The 25,427-nt window shown below is 46.2% G+C and overlaps 1 protein-coding gene across 4 annotated transcripts in view; it reads right to left on the bottom strand.

Moving 5' to 3' along the window:
* The window catches only part of LOC138452995 (antileukoproteinase-like), a 347,841-nt gene that overhangs the window by 49,285 nt on the left and 273,129 nt on the right, over positions 1-25,427 (bottom strand). For all 4 annotated transcript variants that reach the window (XM_069605398.1, XM_069605400.1, XM_069605399.1 and 1 more), the window contains 2 exons: positions 25,097-25,234; positions 14,380-14,517 (listed from right to left, as the gene is read on the bottom strand). In XM_069605398.1, the coding sequence (XP_069461499.1) occupies positions 14,380-14,517; positions 25,097-25,234 (276 nt within the window). The remainder of the gene's footprint in view (positions 1-14,379; positions 14,518-25,096; positions 25,235-25,427) is intronic.

The raw sequence follows: 25,427 nt of genomic DNA, 5'->3' as shown, positions 1-25,427 counted from the left end.
GGGCGCTGTTGTGGGCACTCTTGTGGGGAAACCAGCTTTTCATGAAAGGTTGCAACCATATAGAAGGCTGCTTTGCCCCATGTGCAGGAAACAGAAACTAAAGACTGCATTATCCAGCAGCCGGCGCCAAAGGACTACAATCCCCAGCATGCCAAGGGCCAATTCAGGCCAACTAGGGACGAGGAGGGGCGCGGCGGCCCCATCGCACATGCGCAGAGCCCCAAGCACGGGGCTTGCGCTTGAGACTCCATGCCGGAAGGAAGTGCGGACCGGAGCTCCAGGAGAATCATACGCGAGGGGCCCAGCCCCACCCGAGCAGCAGCCCGGCCCCTCGCCTACACGAGATAAGTACCTCTTCATGCTAAGCGCCCAAGGGGATTGAGGGGGAAGTGCAGGGGGCGACCACTTGCCCATCCAGAGCCCCTGCACCGATGCAAAAAGCTAAGTGGGCATAACTTTGGCGCCCTACGCGCTGGCGGCACATTCTTTGGGGAATATTAACCAGTATGGGGGTGCATTGTCATTTGGGTGTGTCCGCCTCCTGGAGACCACTGGAGGCCCGCGAGGCAAAAACACTGCACCGAAGAAATCTCGCTACGTTTAAACTTTTAAAAGCACGATTGAGCACGAGGGTCTGCAGGAAGACCGCTCGTGAATAGTTGGCTACGGCAAAAACCACGTTCGCAGGGGTCTGAGGGAAGACCGCTTGTGTAGCATTTTGCATAGAACAATCCAGGCCCTAAGGGGGGCACTTTAACGTGTGTGTGTGTGTGCGGATGTCGCATGAGGTGAATGCTGACAAAATGCAGAGGGCACGTTTTATTGCTTGTCATTTTCTTTTAGTTTGAATCTTGAAGACTACACTTCAGAAGTGCTCAAGGACACGACCGCCCTTCACGGACAGGACTCAGAAGACCAGAGCTAAGTTTGCATGCCAATTCTTTGTACTGGTCTGTTGACTTAGGGATAGTAAGGGCGTTCTTATGTGCAAATTGGTGCTTATGTAAGACTAGCAAGTAAGGGCTGAGGACACCTGAACAAAAGTGCGCAGCAATCAATCTACCCTAAGTGTTCCCCCATTCCTACCCATAACCTCTACCTTACCCTCAATCCGGTTTACTTAACTTCCCCCCACCTATCCAACCATCGAGACCCTAACCCTCCTTCCCTGCTCTGGTCCAGGAAACCCATGTAAACTCTGACTTGCGGGCTCCGCGACCAAACTGGGGGTGGTTGGTACTGCGTCGCTCCTGCGCCTTGGAGTTTGGCCTTCGTGACAGAAGCGGAGAGAACGACGGCTGCTGCAACTACCCTGTCCCGGTGAAGCCCTTCTGCAGTCCTGAGCTATCTACCCTTCGACGACTAAGAGAAGATCCAGTCCTTGAGTCTTCTTCCCTTGAGCCTGGTGGGGATAACCAGCTCATCTTCTTCAGACAGAGGTCTCTGTCGTGGTCGAAATCGCTGCACACTGCTGTAGTGGTCCGGATAGCCACCTGCCGAGCCTCTCCTGTTTTTAAGGAGCGCACCTTTTATTCGTTGTCGCTGCTGCCGGCTTCATCCCTGTGTGGTGCAGACGTCCTCCTTCACAACGAAGCTCCAGGAATCGTGGGTCTGCAGGAAACCAACAGGAACAACTGCCAGGGCACCAGCTGCACCATTGGAATAAGGTACTGTGTTCTGGTCGAGGAAACTGGGTGAATCCCTTTTCTTCATCCTCAAGGCTCGTCCTTGTCTTCCCTCCTTCTTATAACTTTTGCTTCCGAACATTGACAATATCAAAGTACTTTTGGGCAATGCTGAATCGTGAACTGTCTAACGGTGTGATCTTCGGCAACAGGTCTCCGGTGTCACTTAACCCTGGCTCCGGCCCATTGACTTTTGAACTCCAGTTTCTGAGTGTTTCTCGATGCTGTCTGCCTAACCTAAATATTGCCTGTGATTTTTGCCTCCAACTGCCTCTGGGTATCTCAGGTGCGAAGTGTGTTTTTGCCCCGGTAACATTTCATGTCACAGATACACTTTTATTTAGTAGACCGAACTGTCAAAAAATGATAGCAACCGTATCTGCGGTATCGTGTTTTGTTCATAACACCGGTTCATTCAAACACAGGGTACTTAACTTGAGACATACTGTACAAAGTGAACTGGTTAGTTGTAGTATATTTAACGTGTGGTTTTGTTTAAAGGTTAAGTGTTGTGTTTATAACTGATGGTTTAAAAATAAATGTACTTATATTTTTTACCTGAAACCTTTAGTCAGTGTTTGCTTGAGTCACAGTAATTGTGGTCCCTTTGTATAATCTCTGCTACTGCTCATATACTCTTGAGATAAGCCTGGCTGCTCTGCTACTGCTACCACTATAGCTTAGTAGTACGGGCTTGTACCAAAGGTAAAACCTGTATTACCACCTGTGGTCTTAATTGTGTGTAGTGGTCCCTAAGGGCACTGAACAGGATTCTGCCTAACAGCATGCACAAATCAATCTCTCTTACTTGATGAAACTATTCCATCAAATTCCGTCTCTTCGCAATCTCAGCTCAGTAGATGTTGAGTGGGCGAAGCTTGCAATTCATAACAACAATCGAATGTTATGCAAACTTCAATCCCAAATAATTGCGAAATTGTTATGGGATCATCAAGAAGAATTAGCTTTGCTTGGCCTTGAATTGCATGCATTTATATCCATGGACGACTCTGGTACAATTATAGAGTTCATGCCAACCTTAAAACAGGGCAAGGATTCCCTGGGGCTAGACGGTTTGCTTCCCAAAGCCCTTCACATCGAAATGCTAGGTCAACTAGCATCATTCACAAATGCAATAAAGGGCTTAGCCTGGTTGGAACCATACATTCATTCGGTGTACAACGAGGGAAAAACTTTGGGAAACTTGTAACTCAAATCTTTTTCAATAGTATCCTGGAACTGCTGCAGTCTTAAAAATGTGTCCTCTTGGTACAGCTCGCTGCCTTCCAAAAATATACTGTCTGTCATTCTCTTACAGGAAACAATGCGTATGACTCACTTCGACTTAGATGGCTTCACCTCATTTACCCATTTTGCTAAACGTGGTCTGCTTGGACGCCCATTCGGTGGCCTAGCCATATTGATACATAATAGTTTGAGACTTACTTCAAATTGTGTTCACTCCACTGACGACTTTTTGGTCATAGAGGTGATTTTGAATGAGAATCCTCAACTTTGTCTTTTAATTATCTCACTATATTAGAGTCCTATTGCCATTCGACAGGCAACCATATTGGCAAACTTAAACTTAGTGTTATCAGATGCAATCCTTCACAAACCAGACAATTAAATAATCATGGGGGGGATTTTAATGACATCCATTCAATGGTACACAACAGTGCCTATGGCAATCTATCTCTTTCTAGAGGTGTTACGCTCACCTGGTATCCACAGGGACGCCACCCAGCCGGGTTACTCGCTGGTATGCTTTTCAGCCTTGCCCTGATGTGGTCTGCGGGGAAGGTTCTGCCTTGTGGTAGAATTAGGTGTGCTCTCCGTCCTGCCTTCTTTGCAGGGGCGCGTTGTCTTTCATGGGCGAGTGCGGTCCAGTTACTTCACTGACGCCGGCCCGTTTGATATTGTTCAGGTAGGTCTTATTGCTGTTCTTTAGTTTTGTTGCTATACTGCATGCCTTTCTTTGTCTAAAATGTCTCTTTTTTTCTCCCTTAGGTATGCAGAGCTTCAGCGCGGCGAACTGGCTTGGTTGAGCCCCGCTGGTAAATGATGGCGCATTAAGAGCGCTATAATGCGGTAAGTAAGCGCTATGTGCAGCGCTGCAAAGTCTTGCCTTTGCTAACCTGTGTTCTCCTTCCTTGCAGGTCGCGGTGTTCTTCAGTGCGAGTGGAATGTCCGGAGTGGTGCCAGCCGAGAGGCGACCTGCCAGGTAAGCCTTTTGAGCAGTTCGTAATTTGTAAATGTCTCTACTGCTTTCTTTAATGTTGCCTCTATCTTTCTCTTTTAGGTCGTTCTGTCCGGGAGGCGTGCAGATCCGAGGAAGCTGTTCTCTGTAGCTGCGAGTGTTTAAAGATGAAGACTGCAGGTAAGATGCTGCTGCTAATGATGTTCCTTTTGTCTCCTTGCAGGTTCTGCTTCTCCGAGGTTCGAGGGAATAGCTGGACACGGTGAGCATCAAGTTGCAAGCTGCAAAGTAACGCAAAGCGTGTTCTCTTGCTTGGGTGTGGTTTAAATAGCCCCAACAAAATAGTCCAGGTAAAGTCGTCCCTAGGCTACCACACCCAAAACAATAGACCGCATAGCTTTGTTCTTAGGAACCAAGCTATGTGGATGCCTCCATGTTGGTTGACAATACAATAAAGTAGTTCCCAAGCACATTGATTTTCATGGTGTATGAGCCTGGCCCATAGGCGCCAGGACTGGCCCCATGAGGGCTTTTGAAGAGGATGCCAGGCTCTAGAGGCCCGAGTCCGGACTCCACCTGGCAAATGGGTTTGCCAGAGGGGGTTTTGGGCGAGGGTCATGACAAGAGGCTCCTGCTGGGCACAATTTCTGGATGATTGGGACATTTATATCGTCCCTCCAGCTTTATATCAACCGGCATTCACCTGGCAGAGAGCAACACGTAGGTCAACCATAAATTATATTGGGGTCTCTCGTTAGTTGATAGGCAGCAGTGGCCGTGTCTCTATCTCCAAACCTGGGTTAGGAGATCATATGATCTTAAGCTGCATTATCCACAGCCTCATCAAGTGCTTTAACCACCAATCTATCTTGTCTTTAGTGGGAACCCATAGACATGCGCTTTCAATTCACTGGAATCCAGGTTTGTGTAGGCAACTTTCTGCTTTGGTTAGCTGCGACCTCTGGGTCATGAAGGGTGTTCGGGCCATGGGATTGTGGCAGGAGACTGTTGAAGAGTGGAATATGCAGATGAAACAATCGCACTTGCAAACCCTAGCCATTGAAGAGCAAACTTCCAAGGTCCCTCTACATCCCAACACATTTCAGAAAGCAATTGCAGTACTTAAATGTTCTAGAAACAGAGATCTTAGACGACTGTAGCCTTAACCTCTTATGCCTGAGCCAAAAAAAACATTCTATCCAGATACAAAATGGAATTGAAAAAGATTCAATTTGAGCGTTAATTGGTAGACAACCAAAATATGATTTTTCACCTAAGCAAACGCAATACTAAAAACATCTGGGCTACGATGCGAAATCCGACGGGCAATTGTACTTTAGCTTTCATTCTGCAATAGCAGGAAAGACCTGGATAAAGTTATTCAAGGCTAAATATTCTCTACCGCAGGGATATTCCCCTTTTGATACCCAATCTCTTGCCAAAAAGCATTCTTTCAAAATGTCCCTGGTCATTGGAGGATGTGCAATGGCCAATTCAAAAACTTAAATACTCAAAAGCTGCTGGACCCGATGGGCTGCCACTTTGTGTTTTAAAAAATGACCCTCACTTGTGGGCAAAAATATTAAAGCATAGATTTGATATCATCTTTCAAACAAAAGCTATTCCTCCATCTTGGCTAACATCTATTATCATTCCTTTGCACAAGAAATGTCACATTGCAGATCTTTCCAATTACCGACCCATTGCGCTCATTGATGGCGCTACCAAGATCTTTGCCATCCTCATATTGAATGAATTGGAGCAGTTCATTGCAACTCACCACAACTTTTCAGGGTACCAGGTTGGCTTCCGGAAATCAATGGGCACAACACTTAATGCTACCGTTTTAGCTCATCGATTAGCATCTTTACACCATTCCAAAAGCGGCCCCATTTATATGGCGTCACTGGATATGTCATCTGCTTTCGACAGCGTCATAAGAGAGATTTTGTGGTATAGCTATTCATATTGTGGGCATCATTGCTCTGCTACACGATAACAGAAATTACAGCGTCTGCATAAACCAATCAGGGTTGCTTACTGATGCAATACCCATAGAAATTGGAGTCAAACAAGGATGCAATCTTGCATCAACACTTTTTAACTTGTATCTTTCTGATGCTGATAACATTTGGAACACTTCTAACATTTTTAGAGGCAAAATTGGGTGGTTTACGTTTGCACTGGCTTGCATTTGCGGATGATGTCATTCTGTTCGATCGCACTGCCTTTGGTTTACAGAACAAACTCAGTCTATTTTCCTCATTTGCCAAGAAACATAATTTAGTCTCCAATCCCTCAAAATCAAATATTGTTTTCTCCAATGGGAAAAAAAACGTGAACGTTCAAATGGTTTATTGATGCGATTCCAATTCAACGTACCTAAGGTATGACCTATTTGGGTTAAATTCTTTCTGACGCAAACTCTCAAGGTGTGCCTGCTATGCAACAATCCCCCTAGGGGTGGAGGTAAGCAGGACCTCACAGAGAGAGACTCCCCTCTTGGGGAATGGGACTCCCTTTCCCTCGAAGAACTATTTTCCCACATTCACCCCTGCACTACTGATGGAAAAACATGTAGACTCCTCATATATCTGCGATTGTGAGGTGGTACTAGACATCCCTGGAGTTAACCAAAGTACTGAGATGAAGAAGAATGGGATTACTATAAAGAGTATGCAGTGGCTGCCAGCCCACCATACTGAGACTAAGAAGATGATACAAGGCATGGGAAGTACACCAGAGAAACAAAGGAAATACTATGAACTCAGGCTGTGGAAGGACCAGCTGGGCGTGGATAAAAGAAAAGAAGGACTAACAATGAGGAGAGGGGAAGCCCGGGAGCTTCAAACCTGGAGTCACTGAGTGAAGTCATGAAGCTGGGAGATTCATGGTCGGGTCGCCATGTGCAACAGCCCAACGGAAGGAAGCTGGGGAAGGCAGGGACAGGGACCCGACCCCAGAAGAAGGAGAGTTTGAGACGGTGGCGTGAACCAAGAAGGGTGGACCGGCTGGTGCATAAACGACGTTGGATCCATTGACGCCCAGAGAGCAAGGGCTAACCAGCGGATGGTAACTGGAGGAGAAGATGTGATAGGTGCATGTCGGGAAGATGATGTCCTGGTCCCACAGGATGGTCCGGTAACGCTAACCCTCAAGAACCAAGGTAAATGGTAGACCCGTGAGGGGACCAGGACATTGCATTAGGAGTAATCTCCCTTGTTACAGTACCAAGAGTGAAGAGTGCATCAGGGGTAATCTCCCTCATCACAGCACCAAGAGTGAAGAGTGCATTGGGAGTAATCTCCCTCCTCACAGTACCAAGAGTGAAGAGTGCATTGGGAGTAATCTCCCTGCTCACAGTACCAAGAGTGAAGAGTGCATCAGGGGTAATCTCCCTCATCTCAGTAGTTGCAAGAAAGATATCCAGAGTGAAGAGTACAAGAAGGAGAATCAAAGCGAAAGCCGGTCTACCTGGGATATTAAGAAGTGGAGAAATGTAGGGAGTACAAAGGACAAGAGTACAGGGCCTCGGAAGATCCCTTGAATTAACTGAAGGAACTGTTACAGAAAATAGCTAAAGACTATGAAGATGTCCTATTTAAGGAGACTGTGCTGGATGGCCTTTCTACCCTGCCCCCTTTGCCAGGAGAAGGGAGTCATGCTCCTGGCCTCTCTTTATGTTGTTTTGTATCTTAAAGTGGTAGGGTAGCTTAGTTTTGTGGACAGAGGATAGACTGGTTTCATTGGACTTCACGATTTACAACAAGCATCTTAGATTAGTTGTGTTAGGCAGGGAAAACCCTAGACTAGGGAAAGGTAGCCATTTTCTTTATTATTTAAAAAAACTTCAGAAATGACATCTGTCTGTCACCTCATTGTGATCTACCACACTACCCACTCTCCTTTTATTGGGCCTAATTCACAGAAGTGTTTTATGATGGTGCAATCCCACAGGAAAATGCTCTGTGAATCAAGCTCATTGCCTTTGCTCTTTTCTACTCCTTTATCTCATGTACTCTTTGTACATAAGCACTTGGAACTTTCAATAACGTGCCTATTGCAGCACCACATGAAACTGTAAAAAATATAACCTTTACATGACAATTTATGCTAAATTCTTCCCACTTTGAAGCACTGTGGTAACAGGCGTTGCTATTACCCAGTATAATGGTACATTATGTATTGACCTCTGAGAAAACATGGACAAAGTTGGCAGTGTAGCGGGCATCACACTTGAGTGAAGTCTTGCCCAATGTGGATGGAAGGCACTTCACTCATGAGCAATCAACCAATCCATCCATCAATCCATTCATCCATCCATCCATCCATCATCCATCCATCCATCCATTCATCATCCATGCAGTCATCCAAGCACCTACCCACCCAGCCAATCATCCAAACACCCATCCCCATCCATCCATCCATCCATCCATCCAACCACCCAACCCATCCATCCATCCATCTATCCATCCCTCCAACCACCAAACCCATCCATGCCACCACCCAAACCACCCACCAACCAACCCACTTATCCATCTATCCCCCACCCCACCAATTCATCCACCCAACCCACTCATCCATCCAGTCACCCATCCAAGCACCCACCTGCCCACCCAACCAAACATCAAAACCCATCCATCCATCCCTCCAACCACCCAACCCACCCATCCACCCAAAACCACCCACGTATCCAACTATCCACCCACCATCCCACCCATCCACCCAGCCCACCCATTCATCCATCCACCCATCCATCCACCCACCAACCCAACCAACCCATCTGTCCATCCATCCATTCCGCCATCCATCCAAGCACCCACCTACCCATCTATCCCTCCATCCACCCAACCTACCCATCCATCCATCCCTCCAACCACCCAAGCCATCCATCCACCCAGCCCCCCCCTCGATCCCTCAAACCACCCAAACCACCCACCCACCAACCAACCCACCCATCCATGAAATAATGATACCTCTAAGGAGCAGCCACTCCATTAAGTCTTCTGACAATGCACATGTGTACGGTGGTGCACACAATGTATAACAAGGCCAAAACACCTGTCTGGGGTTGCTGATGGTACTCTAGTTCTGTGGAGAATTGCTTAGCATTTGGGGCCAGACTGCTCTTGTGGGTGGGACCAGACTGATATGCAAATGGATATTTCTCCTCTGTGAAGGGTACAGTGAGCTAACAGGTGGTTTCAGAACCTCCTCAGTGGAATACTTATCATAGAACGGGTTGTTTGAACCATGTTCGTTCTCAGTAGAGAGGCTCCCACACTTTTGATCTCAACTTATAATGTACTGATAATGGCGTGCCATTATGGGGCATGTTAACAAACAACATTTTTGTAAAATTAAAAATAGGCTCTGCCTCACTCAACAGGTAACCTTAAATCCCTGAAAATAACGAGGATGAGGAGGGGGTGGCACTAAAGGAACCCTTCCGATGGGGAGGTTTCAGACTTTAGAAACCACACTCTAACCGGACCCTCACATTAAGACTATGTAATGGCTGTTACTCTGTGGCATGACTCTGATACTCCCCTTCAGGGAATCCCACCTCAAGAAGCCTGAACCTATGTTGAGGGTGGAGAGCCGTACCATAATGTGAGGGTTGTGACTCTGTGGCAGTGACTTTGATATTTCAATAGTGAAAGGCACACCTCAGGAAGCTATATTCTATGTTGAGGGAAGAGATCCAGGCTACAACCTACATCTGATGCTCTATGGCAGTCACTCAAATATTCCCCCATAGGATGTCCCACCCCAGGAAGCCTGTTCTATGTTGAGGGCAGAGATCTGGCTAGCATGTGACGGATAATGTGTGGCTGTGACACTGGTATTCCCCTTCAGGAAGTCCTACCTCAGGAAGCCAGATCCTCTGTTGAACGAAGAGATGTGGGCTGGGATGTGATGGATACTGTGTGGCTGTGACTCTAGTATTCGTCTTCAGGGAGTCCTATCTCAGGAAGCCATATCTTCTGTTGAGAGAAGAGATCTGGGCTAGGATGTGACGGCTGATAGCAGACACTTCTATATTCAGGAGTACTGATCCTTTGGAGAGGGCCATGATCTGGATTATGATGTGGCAGCTGATACCCTGTGGCTGTGATGCTGATATTTCCCACAGGAAGTCCGGCCTCAGGAGGCTGGATCTATTGGAGAGGGCAGAGATCTGGGCTATGGTGGGGCAGTGGATACCATGTGGCTATGATGCTGATATTCCCCCACAGGAAGTCCTGCATGAGGAGGCCTGATGCATTGGAGAGGGCAGAGATCTGGGCTATGGTGGGACAGTGGATACCATGTGGCTGTGTCATTGATAGCCTGATCAGGAAATAGCACCTTGAAAAGACTGACTTCATGTTGAGGGAAGACACCCAAGCTACGCGGTGACGGCTGAGATGCTATAGCAGTGACTGCAATATTCGCTGACAGGACGTTGCACCTCAGGAATCCTGACCCTATGTTGAGAATGAAGATCTGGTTTATGATAAACCTGTTTTGTTTTCTTGTGTCCTCCGCTTCTGCCAGCTGTAAGGTTACCTGCTCACATACCAACCCCTTTATTTCTGTCCTATTCGCTTTTCAAAACGATAAATCTGTCAATCTCTGGCAACGGGTGTCAATCCTTAGGAAAAGGATGAGTACCTGAGTATTGGACCGCACAGCCTGGCATTGGGGCGAATACCTGTGTATTTTATGGAAAACCCCAAAACCGGGGGAGAGCCTGGGCATTTGGCATTTGTCTTTAGCAGTGGGGTGAGAATGTGTGTATTTGTTGGCAATGCCGGCAATGGGGGAAGCATCTGGGTATTCCATGGCAAAACTTGGCAATTGGAAGACGAACAGTCCATTCAATGGCAATGCTGCAATGGGTGAGTATCTGGACATTTAATAACAATCCTTTGCAGTGGTGTAAGTACTTCAACATTTAATGGTGATCCCTGACATTGGGCTGAGTGTCTAGACATTTAATGTCAATGCCTGGCATTTGCAAAGGTACCTGAGCATCTGATGGTAATCCCTGAAATGTAGGGAGTATATGGGAATTCTATGTGAATCTCTGGCAGTATGGCAATATTGATCCCTGGCAATGGGAAGAGTACCTGGCCATTTGATGGTAATCCCTGGGTCTGAGATTATTATATGAATCTCTGTCATTAGAGCAATATTGATCCCTGGCAATGGGAAGTGTACCTGGTCATGTGATGGTAATCATTGAAATGTAGGGATTATATGGGAATTTTACGTGAGTCGTTGGCATTATTGGAATATTGATCCCTGTTATGGGACGAGTACCTGGTCATTTTTTGGTAATCTCTGAAATGTATGAAGTATCTGGGAATTTTACATGAATCTCTGGCAGTATGGCAATATTGTTGCCTGGCAATGGGAAGAGTACCTGGTTATTTCATGGTAATCCCTGAATTGTAGGGAGTATCTGGGAATTCTACGTGAATCTCTGGCAGTATGGCAATATTGTTGCCTGGCAATGGGAAGAGTACCTGGTTATTTCATGGTAATCCCTGAATTGTAGGGAGCATCCAGGAATTCTACGTGAATCTCTGGCAGTATGGCATTATTGATCCCTGGCAATGGGAAGAGTACCTGGTCATTTGATGGTAATCCCTGAAATGTAGGGAGTATTTGGGAATTGTAAGCAGTATGGCAATATTGATCCCTTACAATGGGAAGAGTACCTGGACATTTGATGGTAATCCCTGAATTGTAGGGAGTATCTGGGAATTCTAAGTGAATCTCGGCAGTACGGCAATATTGATCCCTGGCAATTGGAATTGTATTTATTTATTTATTTATTGTGCATTTGTTAGGCACTGATGCAAGTCATTTGTGTTTCACAGCGCCGACAGGGCAACATGGAAGGAACATGGGATTGAAACAATGAATACACTGGAGGATAAAGACAGACCTGCTAGGCCTTGTGAGCATTCATAGCGTGCAAGTGCAGAGAGAGGAGAGGGGAAGAGGGAGTGGTGGTTAAGTGCTGGGAGTGTCCGTGCTCGTGAGTGAGCAGCAGACTTAAGTGCCCCGTGTAGGAAGTGCTAGGGAGGGTTCAGCTACAGAAAGGTAAGTGCAGGCCTACAGTGCATAGGCCAGTAGGTGCCACGCAAGTGTTGTGGGTGGCCGGAGGCTAAAGGCGATTGGGTGTGAGAGAACAGGGCCCGAAGGAAACATAAGGGCCCTAGTCACCAATCGCAGCAACTGTTGGGTTAGCAGATGAGGGAGGAAGGGAAGGAGGGGGTGAAAAGGAAAGTCTTGAGGAGTTTACTGAATTTGAGGAGATCAGGCTCAAGACAAAGAGGAATGGGAAGGTTGTTCCATAAGAGGGAGCCAGCTGAAGAAAGAGATCAGCTACCGGCCCTCTGTTTAGCGAAACGTTTGGAACTCAGAGAGTTGGTACCAGAGGAACGTAAAGGTCTAGAGGGAGAGTATTTAATAAGAGGAAGTTGCAGATAGCGTGGTCCCTCACCCCAGACAGCCTTATGGGTGATGCAGATGGATTTGAATTTGATCCTTGCAGGAATGGGGAGCCAATGAAGAGTTTTTGGGGCAGGAGAGATGCTGTCCCTGGGCTTGGGGCCAAGGATAAGTCTTGCTGCCTTATTCTAGATTAGCTGGAGAGGGCGCATGGAAGAAGAGGGTAGATTCAAGAAGACGCTATTGCCGTAGTCCAGCCTAGAGAGAACCAGGGCTCTGGTAACATTGAGCTTCTGGGGGAAAGTGAGAAAAGGGAGAATAACTTTGAGAAGGAAAAGTTGAAAGTGGGACTACTTAGCAATGTCCCGAATGTGAGGGAAGAAGAAGAGAGAGGAGCTGAAGATGATTCCAAGGTTTCTGACTTCAGATGAAGGAGAAGGGAAAGAGCCCATAAAATGTGGCCAGAGTGAGGGAAAGAAAGAGGGAGCAGGGGTCCCAATAGGAAGGATCGCAGTCTTGCTGGCATTGAGACAGAGATCGTTGGCAGTGCATCAGGACTGGATAGCAGATAGGCAGTCGGGATGATGGAAGACGTAAGAGGGTCAGAGGGAAGTTTGAAGAAGAGTTGTGTGTCATCTGCATAGCACTGGAATTTATGGGAGAATATGGAAATCGGGAGTGCCAGTGGAGCAAGGTAACTGTTAAAGAGCCAGGGGGAGAGGTTGGACCCCTGGGGGACACCACAGGTGAAGAAAGAGGTAGGGGAGGAGAAGGTGCACAGGATTACCTAGGACGGACGGTCACTTAGGAAGGAGGTCAGCCAGTCCAGTACCCGCTCCGAGGGTACGACGTCCTTTCATCGCAGGATGTTTTTTCACAGGGTTTTTTACTGCAAAGTTTTTGCTGAAAAACTCAACAATTTTCTTTTTGGGGGGGGTTAGAAAAATATATAAATTGGGTGTGGGTGTACGGGAATATAAAAAAAATTAAAGGTGATAGGGGGCTATGGGGGATAAACCCCCCAAAAATAAACAAATTAAAAAATTCAATGATTTTTTTCTTAAAAAATCTGAGGTAAAAAAAAACACGAAAAAACATCCTGCAATGAAATGACATGGAACCGCTCCGAGATACCCAGGGTATCAAGGAGCCGCTTTTATGAGGATGGAGTGGTTTACCATGTCAAAGGCAGAGGAGAGATCAAGTAAAATGAGGACAGCTGGAAAGTTAGAATCCAAAGATGCAAGCAGTACCTGCTCATTTGACGGTAATCCCTGAAATGTAGGAAGTATCTGGGAATTTTATGTGAATCGCTGGCAGTATGGCAATATTGATCCCTTACAATGGGAAGAGCACATGGTCATTTGATGGTAATCCCTGAAATGTAGGAAGTATCTGGGAATTTTATGTGAATCTCTGGCAGTATGGCAATATTGATCCCTGGCAATGGGAAGAGTGACTGATCATTTGATAGAAATCCATGAAATGTAGGGAGTATCTGGGAATTTTATGTGAATCGCTGGCAGTATGGCAATATTGATCCCTTACAATGGGAAGAGTACCTGGTCATTTGATGGTAATCCCTGAAATGTAGGCAGTATTTGGGAAATCGCAGTGAATCTCTGGCAGTATGGCAATATTGATCCCTGGTAATGGGAAGAGTACCTGGTCATTTGATAGAAATACATGAAATGTAGGGTATCTGGGAATTGTATGTAAATCGTTGGCAGTATGGCAATATTGATCACTGGCAATGGAAAGAGTACTTGGTCATTTGATGGCAATCGCTGACAGTGCTGGCAGGGAGGTGGTGGGCATGAGGGACTTTGATGGGGCTTCTTAGCATTGAAAAAGCACCTGAGGAGTTGATGTCAATAATGGGCACTGCTTGAATGCCTGGGAATTTGCTGGCAATTCTCACAGAAGTGCATCTCGTGTGGAATGGGATGGGAGGGGTTAATCTGATGCCCTAACCTGCCCAAATAACCTCCTTTCAAATGTTACAGAACAGACACAAATATAAAATCCTTGCACCAAAGGTTTTACCTGGGTCTGCACATCCACGGCCACAGCCAACATCGCAGCACTTCTGATCTCCCGTGCAGTGGCCGTCCTTATCACAATGGTTTGGCGGATTCATCATGGCACACCTGTATTTGACCGTGGGGCACAGTCCAGCCTTCACTGTGAACATGAAAAGAGGGAAAATCTGTCAATATTTCAGGCAGTTCATACACAATGCTCCTCTGCCTCAACTTCCTACTTCACAATGCTTTGCGGATCTCTGATTCCTTGGATCCCTTGAACATGGGGTCTAGTTTGGTAGGGCAGGAACAAACCCACATTGCTCTTCCCAATATCACAACCCCTGTCTTTCTTTCAGGATGGTGTACTGTTTGCATAAGAAGAGGAAAAGGGATGGCTCAACACCTCCTTTGGCACAGCAGCGATGATTGGAGTAAAATAGAGCTTTGGCGTGAAACCTGTAGAAAACAAAGAGTTAAAACATGACTACTCCATAATTACAGCATACGCAGTGACCGGCTGGAAGCAGAGGTATATTCCGGGATCCATGCCCAAGAAGGCCTTCACTTCTCACATCAGGAGGGCATTCCAGTGGGGAGGAGGGCAAGTAGAAGGTCCATCCCTGGATATCCAAGGAAGGAGGACCAGTCGTGAAATGCTACCTGCATGTTACACTCACCTGGTTCCACAGGGACGCCACCCAGCAGTTGGGACTCAGGTATCCTTCTCTGCGGTTCCCAGGTGTGACCAGCGGGAGGGTTCTGCCTGGAATACAGGTGGGCAATGTTCAAAACTGGGCAACTGGGGTAAACAGTCTTCCACCACCCCGTAAACCCGCGGCCTCAGTAACCTCTCCTCACCTTGTGTTTAATGCAGGTGTGTTCTCTGTCCTGACTTCTTGGCAGGGGTGCGTTGTGCTTGGTGGGCGATTGCAATCGAGTTACTTCACTAATGCCGAACCCGCTTTGAGTTCTTTCAGGTAGGTCCTATTGCTGTGCTATATTATTGTCCTTGCATGCCTTTTTGGTTTAACTAATGTCTTTTCTCTTCCTTAGGTGCGCGGAAGTCCAATATGTGGCATAGACTGAATTGGTGTAACACAATGGGTGTTTTCTCTTTTTTTGACCTCTGGAAGGTCAAGCTTACATTCCTACCGTGTATTCAAAATACATATTAGCACTCAGTCACGGTCTATGGAGAAGTAATTCTGTTGTACCTATTACATATGTATACTCAGTACACCATATACTTTTAACAACACTTACTAGGGGGCCGTCACTCAAAGGAGGGATATGGGACCCCTAGTGTAGAGGAAAGAATAATGGTGACTAATTCCGATTCTTACAAAAACAAAACACAATTGTTAAAAATCAGGCTTAGTGTTTTAATAACAACAATTAATGAGAGCAATTTAGAAAAAATGGGGCATTTTACATTAGATAATGCCCGGTTCTAGATTTTTTTAAGGCTTTCTATGCATAACGTTGTGTATTGTTTTATTTAATTAGACAGCGTGATGCTAGCGCCTATAAAAATCTCACACCTATTACTGATATAACACACTTAAGGATCCTTACCAATAAGGTCCTTACATACATATAAACACGATAAAACAGACCTACACCTCAGGTCACTTTAAATTCGTATTGACTATGTCAAATTGCTTTATAACATAGATCATAAAAAAGCATGAGACCAGCTCATACTATGATAAGGTCGACCGGTTTCATAACCACACTTCTTTAGGTCATCTTCTTCAGGACGTATGTTTCAAAAGGGGGTGACTCCCTGATGGAAAAACTTTTTCCAAGTATGTGTGTTCTTACTCCTACAAGGAAGTGAGAAAAAAAAGGGGATATATCACTCCTATAGTCCCTTAATTGCATTTATGTGCTAATTTCCTCTCAATACAGTGCTTAAAAAAAGTATTTCTCAAAATATTAGCTAAAAGATCAATTTATATAGTAAAGCTGCTGTCTAGAATTCAAAACGGCACCTTAAAAGGCACTTGACAAGGGAAGGGGTAGGGAAGAGGTGCTCCTTATGGTCCGATTCATACAGCAGCTTTACTATATAAATTGATCTTTTAGCTAATATTTTGAGAAATACTTTTTTTAAGCACTGTATTGAGAGGAAATTAGCACATAAATGCAATTAAGGGACTATAGGAGTGATATATCCCCTTTTTTTTCTCACTTCCTTGTAGGAGTAAGAACACACATACTTGGAAAAAGTTTTTCCATCAGGGAGTCACCCCCTTTTGAAACATACGTCCTGAAGAAGATGACCTAAAGAAGTGTGGTTATGAAACCGGTCGACCTTATCATAGTATGAGCTGGTCTCATGCTTTTTTATGATCTATGTTATAAAGCAATTTGACATAGTCAATACGAATTTAAAGTGACCTGAGGTGTAGGTCTGTTTTATCGTGTTTATATGTATGTAAGGACCTTATTGGTAAGGATCCTTAAGTGTGTTATATCAGTAATAGGTGTGAGATTTTTATAGGCGCTAGCATCACGCTGTCTAATTAAATAAAACAATACACAACGTTATGCATAGAAAGCCTTAAAAAAATCTAGAACCGGGCATTATCTAATGTAAAATGCCCCATTTTTTCTAAATTGCTCTCATTAATTGTTGTTATTAAAACACTAAGCCTGATTTTTAACAATTGTGTTTTGTTTTTGTAAGAATCTGAATTAGTCACCGTTATTCTTTGCTCTACACTAGGGGTCCCATAGACTGAATTGGGTCTCGCCGGTAAGTAATGACTTTTTTAGAGCACCTTGATGCGGTGAGTAGGCGCTAAGTGCAGCGTTATTATGCCTTGCCTCTTGCTAACCTATTGTCTTGTCTTCCCACAGGTCGCGGTGCTCACCCGGTGCATGGAATTCCTGAGGCGATGCTGGTCGAGGAGCGGCTTGCGAGGTAAGCTTTTCGGCACCGTTCATTAAGTTGTAAAAATGTCTAATGCCTTGTTTCTACCTTTTTTTGCAGATCCGTCGGTTCGGGAGGAGGGCTGGTTCCGGGATGCTGATCTCAAGAGCCGTGGACAGCTAACAATGGAATTACAGGTAAGCTGCTGCTGCTAACGATGTCCTTTTTCTCCTTAACAGATGCTGTTCTTCCGTGGTTCGCGGGTGCAACTGAACATGGTGAGCATCACGTTGCAGAATTGCAAAGTAACGCAAAGTGTGTTATCCCAGTCGGGTGTGGTTTAAATAGCTTCAAGAAAGTAGTCCAGGTAAAATAGTTCCTATGGTACCACACCCAAAAATACTATACCACATAGCTTGGTTCCAAGGATCCAAGCTATGTGGATGCCTCCATGTTGATTGGCACTGAAATAAAGTAGTTCCCAAAAGAAGTCCTTTATCAAGTATGAGCCTGGTGCCAAAGGCGCCAGGACTGGCCCCAAGAAGGCCTAGGCCAAGGATGCCTGGTTTTAGTGGAGACCCGAGTCAAGACCCTTCCTGGCCCATGGGCTTGCCAGGGGGTCTTCTGGATGGGGGTCGTGACACTGCACAGATGATTGCAGATATATTGGCCATGCCCTATGGAGTTCACTGGAAGACATTGCTGAAGGCTGAGTGTGGAAATGATATGGTTGAAACTTACCATAAATGGCTGATATCAAACAACACCCCGCTCAGCAACAACTGAAGCTTCAATATCAATGGAAACGTTATCTCTCCATATAGGGCTGTCCTACAGTCCAAGCGCATCAACATACAAGCATCCGCACATCATTTGAGGCCATTGCGAGCCAGCAGAATTGTCTGTACTGGTTTATCATAGAGATATATCAAAAAGAAAGCATTCTGATCCCTTCTCTACCCTCCCAGGTCAACTCACTGCCTATTATCTCCATACACCCTCATCCATCAACTATTTTGAGCCCCTCTCTTTCTTCCTCACTCTACCTCCACTCAGTTGGACCCGTGTAGCACTGGAGATGTGTGCAGGCTGGCTGTCCTCTTTCACTCTACCACTGCTCCTGGTTGTACTTCTATCCCCCTTTGAACCCTTTCAATACCCATTCTATAGGGAGCGACTAAGGATGCCCAAACATTCCTCTGGATAGGAACCAGGATGGCTTTTTGGGTTTGATCCTATGCTTCCCTTATCTCCTCCCGTCCCTGCATTGCCCTCAGGCTCAATCTCCTCCACCTGTCCCTCAGTAATGCTCTGCCTCTCCCCAGGATGTCCTCTATCTTCCCTCCTTCCCATGCAGAGTGGGGTGAAGCTGGCAAGTAGGAAAGGGTCAGAAATATTGACACCACCATCCGTCCCTGCCCTGCTTCTTGGCTCCTATCTCCCTGCCTCACTCTCTCCCTTCTGATCTCAGGCAGAATCTGCAAAGGCCAGAGGTGGAGGTGGCAGGATAGGAAGTGGGAGGAGTCTGTATGAGCAGCCAATTATATTGTGCAGTACCTGCATCCTTTAAAATTCAGGTCTCCAGACGGCACTTGGAAACTGGACAGGGCAGAGTGCATTTGAACTGAATTGTAGTTATGCTAATGGGTCTTCAAACTAAACTGATCTCCGCTGAAAGAAATATGCGCAGAGAGAAACCTCCATCTCAGGGCTGTAAATAAATGTGCACAGAAAGAATCCTCCAGTATCTGGTCAGTCCCAGCCTGTGGCTGTACAGAGTTTTCTTGCAGAGACTCGATGGAAGATAGACCATGTAAGCGCTGAAGAGGAAGTGAGCCAGACACATGTTTGTGTAAAAGAAAGGTAGCCCTCTGTCCTCCTGTCCAGTCACAATTGCTACATGGCTTCTCCTGGCTATCCACCTACCAACATAAACACCTGGTCCATGTCCTCTCATGTACACCTCAGTTCCATAAATTAACATGATCCATTACCTGTGCCAGAGGGCGATTAGTAAAGTGCAAAAACGGCAAATAAGTTGCTTATTTTGTATTTAACACGTTTAAAATATCAGAGAGCTCAGAAGGAAAACCGAGCCTGGAGGTAGGTAAACAGCCTATCCACATACTATTGGCTTTAAACGTCTTTGGATAATTAGTCATTACATTTCTGAGTACATATCACAAGCCATGTGTACATGCGCCCAGTCTAAACCCTTCTAGGGACTTAAATAAAAGAGAAATATCAGCAGCCAGTCTCCTAAGTGTATAGATCTAATTCCTGGAGTTGTCTGCCTAGGTGTCTGCCTACTGTTGCCTTACTTGCTGAACACTCGCTACTTACTTCAAGTCTGTTTTTCCTGGCGTTTGGAACGGAGGAGAAGCCATAACTACAAAGACTCCTGCCAGACGCGGAATGTCTGCGGAGTTGTCTGCCTAGGTGTCTGCCTTCTGGTGCCTTCCTTGCTGAACATTCGCAACTTACTTCAAGTCTGTTTTTCCTGACGTTTGGAACGGAGGAGAAGCCATAACTACAAAGACTCCTGCCAGACAGAGTGCGGAGGAACATCTGTCAGAGTTGTCTGCTGAGGTGTCTGTTACCTTCGGGTGCGATGGCTCAACGGCTGGCTCCCTACTTCCTATATAAAAATCACCCAGTTACGCACTGAGTTGTGAGTGATCTTGGATCTTAAATAGGCGCATCAAGAGTTACTTGAATATTTCTGTCCCGGTGACTGTGGGAGGTTTCCTTTGTTTACTCCCTTGAGAGGCGCGTGGTTTCCTGAAACCAACTGAATACTACGATTGTGCCAGCGACTGTGGGGGGTCCGGTACTCCCTTTGAGCTGTGCACTGTTTACCTGACTCTGGTGTCTATTAAAGATCATCTCATTGGCCGGTAAAGAACCAAAGGAATACAGAGTTTGCCTTACCAGTGTCTGTGGAGGGTCTCCTATTTCTGCACCGATTACATCCTTTGAGCCGTGCAGTGCCTTCAAGAACCAATCGAACTTTAAGTGTCCTGTGCTATTGACTGTGGGGGATGAGAAGTGCACCTGAGAAACAAAGGAAATACTATGTGCTCAGGCTGTGGAAGGACCAGCTGAGCATGGATAAAAGAAAAGAAGGACTAACTAATGAGGAGAGGGGGAGCCCGGGAGCTTGAAACCTGGAGTCACTGAGTGAAGTCATGAAGCTGGGACATTCATGGTCGGGTCGCCATGTGCAACAGCCCGATGGAAGGAAGGTGGGAAAGGCAGGGAGCCGGCCCCAGAAGAAGGAGAGTTTGGAATGGTGGTGTGACCCAAGAAGGGTGGACCGGCTGGTGCTTAAACAACATTGAGGCCCAGAGAGAAAAGGCTAACCAGCGGATGGCAACTGGAGCAGAAGATGTGAAAGGAGCATGTTGGGAAGATGATGTCCTGGCCCCACAGGAAGACCCGGTAACGCGAACCCCCAAGAACCAAGCTAAATGGTAGACCCGTGAGGGGACCAAGACATTGCATCAGGAGTAATCTTCCTCGTCACAGCTGTAAGAGTGAAGAGTGTATCAAGTAATCTCCCTCCACACAGTACCAAGAGTGAATAGTGCATTGAGAGTAATCACCCTGCTCACAGTACCAAGAGTGAAGAGTGCATCAGGGGTAATCTCCCTCATCGCAGTAGTTGCAAGAAAGATATCCAGAGTGAAGAGTACAAGAAGGAGAATCAAAGCGAATGTCAGTCTACCTGGCATATTAAGAAGTGGAAAAATGTAGTGAGTTAAAAGGGCAAGAGTACAAGGGTCTAGGAAGATCCCTTGAATTAACTGAAGGAACTGTTACAGAAAATAGCTAAAGACTATGAAGAGGTCCTCTTTAAGGATGCTATGGTGGATGGCTTTTCTACCCTGCCCCCTTTGCCAGGAGAAGGGAGTCCTGCTCCTGGCCTCTCTTTATGTTGTTTTGTATCTTAAAGTGATAGGGTAGCTTAGTTTTGCGGACGGAGGATAGACTGGTTTCATTGGACTTCACGACTTACAACAAGCATCTTAGATTAGTTGTGTTAGACTAGGGAAAGGTAGCCATTTATTATTTTTTTAAAACCTTTCAGAAATTACATCTACCTGTCTGTCACCTCATTGTGATCTACCACACTACCCACTCTCCTTTGCTCTTTTCTACCCCTTCATCTCACATACTCTTTGTACATAAGCGTTGGAATTAGCAATAAGGCGCCAATTGCAGCAACACACAAAAGAAACTGTGAAAAATATAGCTTTTGTTCTTACATAACAATTTATGCTAAATCCCTCCCATTTGAAGCACTGTGGTAACAGGTGTTGCTATTACCCAGTACAATGGTACATTATGTATTTTATCTCTGAAAAAATATGGAAAAAGTTGGCAGAGTCGCGGGCATCACACTTGAGTGAAGTCTTGCCCAATGTGGAAAGAATGGCACTTCACTCATGAGCTATTGACCAGTCCATATATCAATCCATTCATCCATCCATCCATCCCTCCAACCACCAAACTCATGCATCCCTCCAACCACCAAACCCATGCATCCCTCCAACCACCCAAACCACCCACCAACCCACTTATCCATCTAGCCACCCGCCAACCCAACATCCATCCATCCATCCATCTATCAATCCATCCAGTCATCCAACCCCCTACCCACCCAGCCAATCATTCATACACCCATCCCCGTCCATCCAAGAAACCCACCCATCCATCATCCATCCATCCCTCCAACCGCCAAACCCATTCATCCATCCATCCATCCATCCATCCATCCATTCATCCATTCATCCTTCTAACCACCAAACCCATCCATCCCTCCAACTACACCACCCACCAACCCAGTTATCCATCTATCCACCCACCCAGCCAAACATCCAAACACCCATACCCACCCATCCACACACTCACCCATCCATAAAATGATGATACCTCTAAGGAGCAGTCAGTCCATTAAGTCTTCTGACAAAGAACATGTGTACAGTGGTGCACAAAATGTATAACAAGGCCAAAACACCTGTCTGGCGTTGCTGACGGTACTCTAGTTCCATGGAGAATTGATTAGCATTTGGGGGCCAGACTGCTCTAGTGGGTGGGACCGGACTGATATGCAAATGGATATTTCTCCTCTGTGAAGGGTACAGTGAGCTAACAGGTGGTTTCAGACCCTCCTCAGTGGAATACATATCATAGAACCGGCTGTTTGAACCATGTTCGTTTTCAGTAGAGAGGCTCCCACGCTACTGAACTTATAATGTACGGGTAATGGCGTGTCATTATGGGGATGTTAACAAACAACATTTTTGTAATATTAAAAATAGGCTCGTCTCAGACAACATGTGAACATAAATCCCTGAAAATAACAAGGATGAGGAGGGGGTCGCACTAAAGGAACTCTTCCGATGGGGAGGTTTCAGACTTTAGAAGCGACAATCTAACCAGACCCTCACATTAAGAATATGTGATGGCTGATACCCTGTGGCATGACTCTGATATTCCCCTTCAGGGAATCCCACCTCAAGAAGCCTGGAACCTATGTTGAGGGCGTAGAGCCGGACCATAATGTGACGGTTGTGACTTGTGGCAGTGACTTTGATATTTCAATAGTGAAAGGCACGCCTCAGGAAGCCATATTCTATGTTGAGGGAAGAGATCCAAGCTACAACGTACAGCTGATGCTCTATGGCAATCACTCAAGTATTCCCCCACAGGATGTCCCACCCCAGGAAGCCTGTTCTATGTTGAGCAAAGTGATCTAGCCTAGGATGTGACGGATACTGTGTGGCTGTGACTCTGGTATTCTCCTTCAGGAAGTCCTACCTCAGGAAGCCAGATCCTCTGTTGAGCAAAGAGATCAGGGCTAGGATGTGACGGCTGATAGCAGAGACTTCTATATTCACCCACAGAAAGTTCCACCTCAGCTAGCTGGATTTTATGTTGAGGGCAAAGATCTGTGCTACCTAGTGCCAGCTGATTATCTGTGGCTGTGATGCTGATATTCCCCCAAAGGAAGTCCTGCCTCAAGAGGCCTGATCCACTAAGAGAAGGCAGAGATCTGGGCTTTGATGTGGCAGCTGATACCCTGCGGTTGTGACTCCTATATTCCCCTACAGGAAGTCCCGCATCAGGAGGCCTGATACATTAAAGAGAGCAGAGATCTGGGCTAGGATGTGGCAGCTGATACCCAGTCGCTTTGAGGCTGATATTCCCCCACAGGAAGTACCATCTCAGGAGGCCTGATCCATAGAACAGGGCCGAGATCTGGGCTTTGATATGGCAGCTGATACCCTTAGGCTGTGACTCCTGTATTGACCCACAGGAAGTCCTGCGTGAGGAGGCCTGATGCATTGAGCAGGGCCGTGACCTGAGCTATGATGTGGCAGCTGATACCCTGTGGCTGTGATGCTGATATTTCCCACAGGAAGTCCGGCCTCAGGAGGCTGGATCTATTGGAGAGGGCAGAGATCTGGGCTATGATGTGGCAGTGGATACCCTGTGGCTGTGACTCTGATAGCCTCATCAGGAAATAGCACCTTGAAAAGACTGACTTCATGTTGAGGGAAGATACCCAAGCGGCGCAGTGACGGCTGAGATACTATAGCATTGACTGCAATATTCGCTGACAGGAAGTTGCACCTCAGGAAACCTGACTCTATGTTGAGAATGAAGATCTGGCTTACGATAAACCTGCTTTTCTTTGTTTTCTGGTATCCTCCGCTTCTGCCAGCTGTAAGGTTGCCTGCTCACATACCAACCCCTTTATTTCTCTGGCAACAGGTTGTCAATCCTTAGGAAATTGGTGATTACCTGGGCATTGGACCGCACAGCCTGGCATTCGGGCGAATACCTGGGTATTTTATGGAAAACCCCAAAAATGGGGGTGAGCCTGGGCATTTGGCATTTGTCTTTAGAAGTGTGGTGAGAATGCTTGTATTTGTTGGCAATGCCGGCAATGGGGAAATCATCTGGATATTCAATGGCAAAACTTGGCAATTGGAAGACGACCAGTCCATTCAATGGCAATGCTGCAATGGGTGAGTATCTGGACATTTAATAGGAACCCTTTGCAGTGGGGTAAGTGCCTCATCAGTTAATGGTGATCCCTGACATTGGGCTGAGTGTCTAGACATTTAATGTCAATGCCGGGCATTTGCAAAAGTACCTGAGCGTCTCATGGGAATCGGTGAAATGTAGGAAGTATCTGGGAATTTTACATGAATCTCTGGCAGTATGACAATATTGATCCCTGGAAATAGGAAGAGTACCTGGTCATTTGATGGTAATCCCTGAAATGTAGGAAGTATCTTGGCGTTTTATGTGTATCTCTGGCAGTATGGCAATATTGATGCCTGGCAATGGGAAGAGTACCTTGTCATTTGATGGAAATCCATGAAATGTAGGGAGTATATGGGAATTCTACATGAATCTCTGGCAGTATGGCAATATTGGTCCCTGGCAATTGGACGAGTACCTAGTCATTTGATGCTAATCCTCGAAATGTAGGGATTATCTAGGGATTTTATGTAAATTCGCTGGCAGTATGGCAATATTGATCCCTGGCAATGGGAAGAGTGCCTGGTCATTTGATTGCAATTGTGGGCAGTGCTCAGAGGGAGGTATTGGGCATAAGGGAATTTGATGGGGGTTGTTAGCATTGAAGAAGCACCTGAGGAGTTGATGTCAATAATTAGCACTGCTTGAATGCCAGGGAATTTGCTGGCAATTCTCCCAGAAGTGCATCTCGTGTAGCATGGGACGGGAGGGGTTAATCCCTCTGCCCTAACATGACCAAATAACCTCCCTTCTAAAATTACAGAACAGACACAAACATAGAATCCTTGCACCAAGGTTTTACCTGGGTCTGCACATCCACGGCCGCAGCCAACATCGCAGCACTTCAAATCTCCCGTGCAGTGGCCGTCCTTATCGCAATGGTTTGGCGGATTCATCATGGCACACCTGTATTTGACCGTGGGGCACAGTCCAGCCTTCACTGTGAACATGAAAAGAGGGAAAATCTGTCAATATTTCAGGCAGTTTATACATAATGCTCTTCTGCCTCAACTTCCTGCTTCACGATGCTTTGTGGATCTCTGACTCCTTGGATCCCTTGAACAAGGGGACTAGTCTGGTCGGGCAGGAACAAACCCCACATCGCTCTTCCCACTATCACAACCCCTGTTTTT

The sequence above is a fragment of the Ambystoma mexicanum genome, chromosome 4p, assembly GCF_040938575.1.
Source record: "Ambystoma mexicanum isolate Mex_15411 chromosome 4p, UKY_AmexF1_1, whole genome shotgun sequence".
NCBI classification, from domain to species: domain Eukaryota; kingdom Metazoa; phylum Chordata; class Amphibia; order Caudata; family Ambystomatidae; genus Ambystoma; species Ambystoma mexicanum.
Note: the sequence above shows the minus strand (reverse complement) of the source record. Positions and strands in the feature narration are given on the sequence as shown.